The sequence below is a fragment of the Amblyomma maculatum genome, chromosome 3 (genome assembly GCF_055883805.1).
Source record: "Amblyomma maculatum isolate TAMU_Amacu chromosome 3, ASM5588380v1, whole genome shotgun sequence".
In the NCBI taxonomy this organism is placed as follows: Eukaryota; Metazoa; Arthropoda; class Arachnida; order Ixodida; family Ixodidae; genus Amblyomma; species Amblyomma maculatum.
In genome coordinates, this window is record NC_139346.1 from 148,946,683 (window position 1) to 148,956,228 (window position 9,546).

The 9,546-nt window shown below is 49.0% G+C and overlaps 1 protein-coding gene across 1 annotated transcript; it reads left to right on the forward strand.

The window, feature by feature from the left end:
• The first annotated feature begins 2,961 nt into the window (after window positions 1-2,961).
• Window positions 2,962-7,687, forward strand: LOC146196388 (uncharacterized). Its single transcript, XM_084598145.1, has 3 exons — window positions 2,962-3,104; window positions 4,177-7,198; window positions 7,561-7,687. Coding segments are annotated over exons 1-3 (3,027 nt in total). The 5' UTR covers window positions 2,962-3,101; the 3' UTR covers window positions 7,563-7,687.
• The last annotated feature ends 1,859 nt before the right edge of the window (window positions 7,688-9,546 follow it).

The window sequence follows — 9,546 nt, forward strand, 5'->3', positions numbered from 1 at the left end:
CGCACAGGCTCTTTTCGTACAACTGCCTGGCGGTATAGACATGCCTGCAATTCCATCCACTGCGCTACATATGTGGTGTGTGCGGTGATATAGAACATTATTTTGCGTTTTTCAATGTATACTGCGTAAACACATGTGTTGTTCACATCCTTCAAGAAGACAGGAGCGCTTTCAGCTCCCTTCAAGAAACTTTCTACCTGCGCGGAGAGCGCTCAAGTAGAAAGGACGCTTCACGCCTTTTCTTTTTCCAAAATTAATCCGTGCTAGCATATGAACTGCAGATGGTGACAGCAAGAGTTGCCTATTCACTATGATAGGCGATTCTGTATACTGTCTTGCGCAAGAATGAAAAATGGTAAAGTCGATGACGCACAGAGTGAGAAAGTGGCTGCTCGATACGCGCGATATTATGTAAACTAATTAGAACTTTTTATAATGAGACGTGTTGCATGTAAAGTTGTCACTTGTGCAATTCGGTCACTCTAGTTTTGGGAAATAAAGGCAATAAAGAGAAAGCGACGATGACACTGCTTCCTAATGAGTAGCCAAGAAAGCTCATCTGCAATACTTCACTGTGGGTTGGAATCATGTTCCGGCCTATGCTATCTTTCTTGCATGTTGCGTTTCTAATGCACGCACCACACGGTACGTAACGTTTTCCCTCCTAAGATGACAGAGTGGCTTCAGCGCCTCAGGGGTTCGTATTAGATATTCGCCGCCGTGCGAACGTTCATTTTTCGCATTCGCGGAAATACGAGAATAGACACCTCAGCGGGTAAGCTCACACTGAATCAAAATTTCCGGGGTACAACTCGCCTGAATCTAATTAATCCGCGTATGCTCTATCGGCCTTGCGCTGGGCCACATCAACAGGATTGCCAGATTCAAGGCCCGTTCACACTTGCGACTAGCAGCGGTCGCGCGACCGTTTTGGTCGAAAAGCGACAGTCGCAAATGGTTGCATCGGTCGAAAAGCGATTGCCGCGAGCCGATCGGGCACTGCTCGAATTTCTAGTCGCGCGACTACTAGTTGCAAACCATTTCACCAACCAGCGAGGTCCCGGAGTACTAGATCGAGCACCTTCTCAATGCAATAAAAGAATACCCCTACGTTTTCAACAAACGGTACCCGGAATTCAAAGGCAGGGAGAAGGATATGGCCTAGCTGGGAGGAGATCGGAAAGATATTCGGACTATCCGGTAAGTACCATGAAATTTTGAGAAATGGGTTTTTCACGCAGGCGCAACATTTTATATTGACACCACGGTGATTGACACCGTCTGTTCGTCGTCGGCGTTTTCTCCTGAGAAAGCTGAAGTGTCGCAAGCGGCTGCTACCGACGTTCACTGTCATCGCCCTGCAGCTCTCCTACTCCCAACTTGGTTTTCGAGGAGGCGACAGTCGCAAGTGTGAACATCGGTAGTGGCGAGCTCCTCTCCTCTGGACGCGCGACTACCAGTCGCGCGACCTCATTTAGTCGCAAGTGTGAATAGACCTTCAGCCTGAGGCTTGCGACAGAGTCTTACATCGACGGCCCTAGCGCCGCATCTGCAATGGCTATTCTGAGCAAATGAGCCACTGTTGGGGAGCTTATATACCCTCTCTAAGCCGCTGTCATGTGGCGGCGAGAACACCGGTTCAAATCAGAACACGGCGCAGTGGCTGGTCACCAGGTTGCGAGGCGGACGTCATTTGCGGTTCGACCGGCGGCGAACCGAGGAGTAAGCGCGTTGCGCCGCTGTGCGGATGCGCGAATGAAACTGGCACAAAGGCAGTACCTTATAGCTTGCGCAGGTTAATGACAATGGGGATTTGGAGGGATATAAAGCTTACGCTCCCTATCGTTTGGTCTATCCGTATTAGGTTTCATTCAGGATGTCTTCGAGGCGAAATTGCAGACCAGCCTGAACCCGAACTGATTTAGGTTACTGAACTAATACTGTCATGCATGCGAAAAACTGAATATCTTGCATCAGCGTACGTTATTGGGGCTTCACTATCTTCCTCAGGAAAGACCCCTTAAATCTTAAGGTGAAGCTCACGCTGCCAAAGGCGCTAAGTATAGGAGACTGCGCAATGCAGAGAACACAAGGTGGCAGGAAAGAAGACGGAAAGGCGAGTGCTGATTTTTAATAAGGTTTGTTAGAAAGAAGTGTTTTTACAGTCCTGCCCTCCGAGCACAAGCTACAAAATGACACACACGTTCCGTAAACAACGTTAAAAACGCCGGAATGTCCTCTTCTCCCCCCTCCCTCAGTTACCATTTGAAACCGGGATGTTTTTCCTTTCAAATTTCAAGAAATGCTTATTTTAGCTGCGTGCGAGAGAGGTGACAGAATATGGGAGGCGTTGCAGATTTTCTTAATGAACTGACAGGGCAAAGCATAGCACTCTTCGCATCCGGCGATGCAAGACTTAATCCGTTGCCTCAAGGAGGACTGGTATGGACCGCTGCCTGCTAAAAATGGCGAGTGGTGGGACAGTAAACCTGTATCAGTGTGGTTGCGTGACCAGTTTTCTTGGAAAGATGGAGATTATAATCTATCCTGAGCCCTCCTTTCCACCTTTCATTACCTTCTTTGCGCCTTACGTGGTTACGGAGACTCATTCTGAAAGCGCCCTGCGAGTGCCGAAGAAATGGCAGATCACTGCAACTGAATCGGAGGTAAACGCTGCCTTTATGCGGACGCACGTAAAAGTAAAGAAAAAAGCAAAGATGATTCAGTGCCAGCAAAGGAATATAGCTGATTTGAAGAAATCAAGAGAAAAAAAAAACTGGACTAAGGGCGTGCACATTTTTTTTCTCCCCGAACCCTCACTAGCGTTGCCTAGCGAAAGAAACTTAGAAGGCCGTTTTGAATCGATCACATTGAGGGGGGAACTTTCTGAACCGGATACTGCTCCGTTAAGCAGGCAGCCGGCGTAGAGAGCAGGCGTTGCTTACGGACTGCAGAGCGCTCACGAAACTTCATGCCTGAAAAGTACCTCCCTCCTGGTGCGTTTCTTTCCTTCACGTCGGGCGACGGTATAAAAATGGAGCAAGAATTTTTTACCGCTTTAGCAGGACCTGGTTCTCTCCACGGCTCTGCCAACAAAAGAAATGGTGAGTATACAGTGCCCGGAGTATAAACCTAGCATCGAGGGGTGGTTCTTAGTTGCATGTGCTGAAACGGGTACACGGGTGTAAAAAGAAAGATTTGTGGAGGGGTAGGTTCTGAACGTTCTTTCAGGTGATACTGTCACTGAAGTCGTATTAGCTACAGCAAATAGTGGCAATATTGTTCGCAGATAATGCATAATGGTTCCGTCTCATTACGCGAATAATTTGTTCATAACACTAGACCAAGAGTCCCTCATTGCTCATGCAGGACCAAATGAACAGCGAAATAAACCATAATTCTTTAGCTGACTTGTTATATTCTTTTTTAATATAGGAAATTGAACTACTTATACTTTTGATTCGCACCTGGAAGATATTTCTCAAGCAGGCACTGAATGCCGCCACTGGACAGAGAAGCATTATCATAAGCGACTCAGGAAGCATTCAAAAAATGACAGTACGCTTTTAGTACAAATGTGAATGAAATATAAGGAACGTGAGTCCTGACACAAACGCAGAACTTTTGAAAGCAGAATCAGTTAGTCATGTCTGAGCTGATGGCCACCGAGCTCCTCACGTCGACATATACGAATTTTGACACTTTCCGAGAAAATATAAAAAATAAAAGTGAGATGCGATGGCTTAGCAGGCACTTAATATTACTATATACTTCGAGCGCCGCCTCTAAACTTATATTTGTTTTTCGCATATCAGATGCACAACAATCACGTTTTCACGCAATGAAACATTTTATACACGCTCACAAATGCAACTTTTGTCAACATCTGGAGTGTATAGGCCCTCTATATAAAATCTCAAAAACATTCTTCACGCAATGCTAATCTTTATAAAAGACCCTTTTACTTCGAGTAATAAGGGACTATTGTAAAAATATATGCTCAAAATATTCGCCTAATAAGACGACATTTTTATGCATTATCTTGTAACAACATCCAGGTATTGACCAGTAGTCAAACGGCCTTTTATGAAGAATTTCGCAAATTGCCAGAATCGTTTAAAGTGGTTATGCGCAACTACTAAACCGATTTATACACTCAACTTGTGCCTGCTGCAGCTACAAGTATGCGTCCTGCTGGTATTGGCCACTAGTGTCATCGGTGGTTACATCCCTGATGGCTACGGCCTTGGCTACAGTGGATATGCCCTCAGCCACGGTATTGGCTACTCTGGACTGACCGGTTTTGGCATCGGTCATGGCGTGGGCTATGCTCCAGCTGCGAGCTATGCGGTCGCTACCCCGGCTGTCAGCCGCACCGTCTCCACATCCTACCACGCTGCTCCAGGCGTGACTGCCGTTCACGCTGCTCCAGCCGTCACCACATACGCCGCTGCTCCAGCAGTCACCTATGCTGCGCCTCCAGGTGTCACGGGGGTTGCGGCCGCCTACCACACTGCCTCGCCTGTTGCCACGTACGCAGCTGCTCCAGTAGCTACCGTCGCTGCTGCTCCGGCTGTGTCCCGAGTCACTACTTACCAGACTACCCCTACTGTGACAAGGGTTTACCAAGCATCACCCGTCGTGGCAGCCGCACCAGCTGTAACAAAGATAGCCACCACTTACCATGCTGCTCCCGCTGTGACGAGGGTATATCAATCTGCCCCAGTCGTTGCTGCTGCTCCATCTCTCACTGCGTACTCTGGTCCAGCAATAACAAAATTTTCCACCACTTACTCTGGCTCTCCAGCAGTCACCAGTACTTTTCACGCCTCACCAGCCGTGACCAGGGTTTACCAGTCTGCTCCAGTTGTGGCTGCCGCTCCTACTGTCACCACTTATACGACTCCAGCCGTCGCTAAAGTCGCGGCTACCTACTCCGCCGCTCCAGCCATCACCAGAGTTTACCAGTCGGCCCCTGTCTTGACTAGGGTTTACCAGTCCGCTCCAGCTTTTACTACATACGGTGCTCCAACTGTCTCCAAGGTCGCCACCACAACCTACCATGCCACACCAGCAGTGACCAGGGTGTACCAGTCCGCTCCAGCTGTGGCTGCCGCCCCTGCTGTTACCACTTATACGGCTCCAGCCATCGCTAAAGTTGCGGCTACCTACTCCGCAGGCCCAGCCATAAGGAGAGTTTACCAGTCGGCCCCTGTCTTGACTAGGGTTTACCAGTCCGCTCCAGTGGGGGCTACTGCTCCAGCTGTCACTACTTACGCCGCTCCCTCTGTTTCCAAAATCGCTACCACAACTTACCATGCTGCACCGGCTGTGACAAGAGTATATCAGTCCGCTCCAGTTGTGGCCGCCGGCCCAGCTGTCACTACTTATGCCGCTCCATCCGTCGCCAGGGTCGCCACCACAACCTACCATGCCGCACCAGCAGTGACCAGGGTATACCAGTCCGCTCCAGTTGTGGGTACCGCTCCAGCTGTCACTACATATACGGCTCCGGCTGTCACCAAGGTTGCCACAGCCTACGCTGCCTCCCCTGCAATTCCCAGAGTGTACCAACCGGCCCCTGCTTTCAGTAGGATCTACCAAAGTGCTCCAGTGGTTGCTGCCGCTCCGTCATTTGCCACCTACGCTACTCCAGCTGTTTCTAAAGTCGCTACCACCACTTACCATGCCACCCCAGCTGTCACCACTTACGCTGCTCCAGCCATAGCCAAGATTCCGTCCACATATGCAGCGGCCCCGGCTATCACTAGGGTTTACCAGTCTGCCCCCGCCTTTTCTAGAGTGTACCAGTCTGCGCCAGTTGTCGCTGCCGCTCCAGGTGTTGCTACATTTGCCGCCCCATCTGTCTCTAAGGTCGCTACTACTACTTACCACGCTACACCAGCCGTGACCAGGGTGTACCAGTCTGATCCAGTAGTGGCGGCAGCCCCAACAATCACCGCTTATAATGCCCCAGCCATCTCGAAGATACCGAACACCTACGCAGCCGCCCCAGCTATCACCAGGGTGTACCAGTCAGCTCCCGCGTTTCAAAGGGTCTACCATTCTGCCCCCGTGGTTGCTGCTGCTCCGGCTGTTGCCACGTACGCCTCACCGTCTGTTTCGAAATTTTCCACCACAACGTATCACGCTTCCCCGGCTGTCGCCACTGTTGCCACTGCACCAGCTGTTTCCACCACCACTTATCAGACTGCCCCTGCTGTCACCACATACACAACTCCACCAGTCGCCAAAGTTCCTGCCATCTACGCAGCCGCCCCTGCTATCACCAGGGTATACCAGTCAGCTCCCGCCTTTTCTAAGGTCTACCAGTCTGCACCTGTGGTTCCCTCTGTACCCACTGTTACCTCCTACGCCGCTCCAGCCGTGTCTAAGATTTCCACCACTACCTATCATGCCTCTCCATCTGTTGCTACAGTTGCAGCTGCTCCAATCACAACTGTTGCTGCTGCGCCGGCTGTCTCGACCACCACCTACCACGCCACGCCAGCTGTTGCTACAGTTGCGGCGGCTCCAGTCGCCACTGTTTCCGCTGCCCCAGCTGTATCCACTACCACATACCACGCCGCCCCAGCCGTCGCCACTTATGCGGCTCCAGCCGTCGCGAAGATTCCGGCCATCTACGCAACAGCCCCAGCTATAACCAGGGTGTACCACTCAGCTCCAGCATTCACTAGGGTCTACCAGTCAGCTCCAGTAGTTGCTGAGGCACCGGCTGTCGCCACCTACGCCGCTCCATATAAGGTTTCAACCACTACCTATCACGCCGCCCCGGCTGTTGCCACTGTTGCTGCTGCTCCAGCTCTCTCCACTACCACTTATCATGCCGCCCCGGCTGTTGCCACCGTTTCTGCTGCTCCAGTTGCTACGGTTGCCGCAGCGCCAGCTGTCTCCACTACCACTTACCACGCCGCTCCAGCCTTCGATACTGTCGCTGCTGCCCCAGCTGTCACAACTGTTCATGACGCCCCAGCCGTTACCACCACCACTGTGCATGAAGCTCCAGCTGCTGCTACCGTAAGTCATGGCACTCCTGTCTATGGTCATGGCATAGCCACCCTCGGCTACGGGGTTGGCCATTACGGCTTCGGTCATGGTCTTGGCTCATACGGTTTGAACTACGGCTATGGTCTCGGCACACCCTTCGACTACACCAATCTTCTACGGAAGAAGAAATGTAAGTATTCATGGCAAAACTTATGAAACAATCTCTGCATATCTACAGTCGCAGTCGTTTTAAAGTGTATAGCCACAGTTCTGAAGATATAGATCTCACAGTTCAAGCTCGGAAAGGCGGCTATTTCTTGATAATCTTCCTTATTCCTTTGAGCAAACAGCCGCCTTGATAGTATGAAAAGAAGAACTATTTTCAGATGAGGATTCGCCATTTTTTGGTGTCAAGATCTATTATTTTAGAAGGTGTCGCGACTGCAGCGGATTGCTAAATGTGCAGGTTTGATAGTAAGTTTCAGGTGGCAAATGAATATCCACAAAAATAAGAGAAAATACTTAATTTCTTTCTTCTTTCTTCTTTTTCAGGAATACTTGTTCTGTTCTAGGAATTTAAGAAATGTCACTTCAAAGCTGTCGTCGACAAGAAATTGCGGGATTTATTTCATGCGACGATACTTCTTGTATAATAAATCATTTTTTGAACACACCTCAATTCCTTATAATGCTGAATGATCCTTTTGAATAAATCCGCTACGTCCCAGAAAGCCTAACTGCCTCGCCGTTGAAGTGGTATGGTGTGGCAGAAAGGAACATCGAATGAAAAAAAAGTAATAATAACAAAAAATATTATTTCGAAAGTGCACATTCCTTACGGACTCCGCCGCATGAGACCGCTCGGGCATCTCCCTCTTTCCATCCCCTCTGGGGAATTTCAGTTTGCTGGTGGTACTGAACACCAGAAAAAAAAAAAAACAAGACCATTTAATGTACTGACACGTCGCCGCAAGATAATAAACTGAAGATTAAAGCTTTTTCTTTATGCGAAAACAATCGTGCGATCCTCTAAGCCGATCAGAAGTCTAGCTCGTGTCTGGATGGCTGCCATGACTAATGTGACGCCAGCCGTTTTCGAATAACCGATACGGCGAGTAGGACGACGGCATGCATAAAGGGCACCCTTGTGACGGGGCCCCTGTGGGAGGGTTTCTGCCAACTACTACCTGTGCCACGCCTATGACCTTACGGCATCACTAACGGACATCCGTTCCGCTCCGGATTTCCCGTATTTCATGCCAAAATTTTGACGCAAGAGGTCTTTGTACCCCATTCAGAGTCGTGTTATACCATTTCGCGTTCCATTTCGCATTCATCGGCTGGTCAATTTAGGTGCTAATGGACTGGCAACATATGTAACTTAAATTGCGTGCTCTGCAATAAAGATGCTTAAAACTGCCAAACTGCACCAGTTTGTCGAATGCTAAACTGCAAGAAAAGCCAAGCCAACTAGGGATTTCGCACGTCTTCGTCAATTTAAGCAAGTTAAATACCGGCTGATTTTTCTTTTCCTGCATGCGTGCGATTTATAATAAGATCCATTATTTTAGAGACTAACTCTTCACCTTTTCATGTCTTTCTCACTGATCAACTGCAGCATAGAAAGGGGCGCTTATCAATGCAAGAAATAAAAATGGATTGAGAAATCCGTCATTACGCGGTACAGGCTTGTGGAAAACCAAAAACGTATCCGCTGGAGAAGGCAAGTAGTATAATCTCTCGAGTCTTTGCCTCGTTGCTAGCGCAGATCTAGCCACTACAGCAAGCAATGAGGGCGACCTGTTATTAAATGTGACTATTCAAAGTGCGTGATGGTAAAGCTCCTCTGATGGCACGTTCAAACAAAAGCAGCGACGTTTTATAGCCATTGGTTTTCATTGCGAATCCAAGTCGTGCTTACTATAATGCTCTGCTAACACCTTAACTGACATCCCGCCTCACCTCAAAGCAAGGATGATTGAGCCTTCATCTAAGCTTAGTGTATGCGACGGAGTGGTCCCGGATCCGGTTACGTCTTGCCGACCCAGTGTCACATTTTATTCCAGACATTTTGCCCCACAGAACGACGTTGTTTTGCTACAGAAAATAATCCTGCATTGTTCAAAAGTATAAAGATATTCTATCGAATATCTTCCCAACCGCAAAGTAGAAAATAACACTCCACGTCTGATTAATGTTCCTCAGCACTGGGGCACCTTGGAGCATGTAATCCTGGCTTCCCACCAAATCATGAGCAACATTTACTTGTGCCAAAATGGCATGTTATGCGATAGATGTTACAGTTCTATCCGCTAGCAGCCGCCGCCGTATACGGCAGTCTACGAAAATCCTGATTTGTCGCAAGGGTTATGACGTTGCGACTTCATGATCCAGCACGCTAATTTCGAAAAACCCAGCAGTGCTTGCGAGCGAGCTAGTTGGCTATACGACTCCGACGACCTCTGGCGCTGCATGGTTATACACAAACACAATACACACACAAGAGAATTAAACCAAGACGTTCACACAGATGATGCG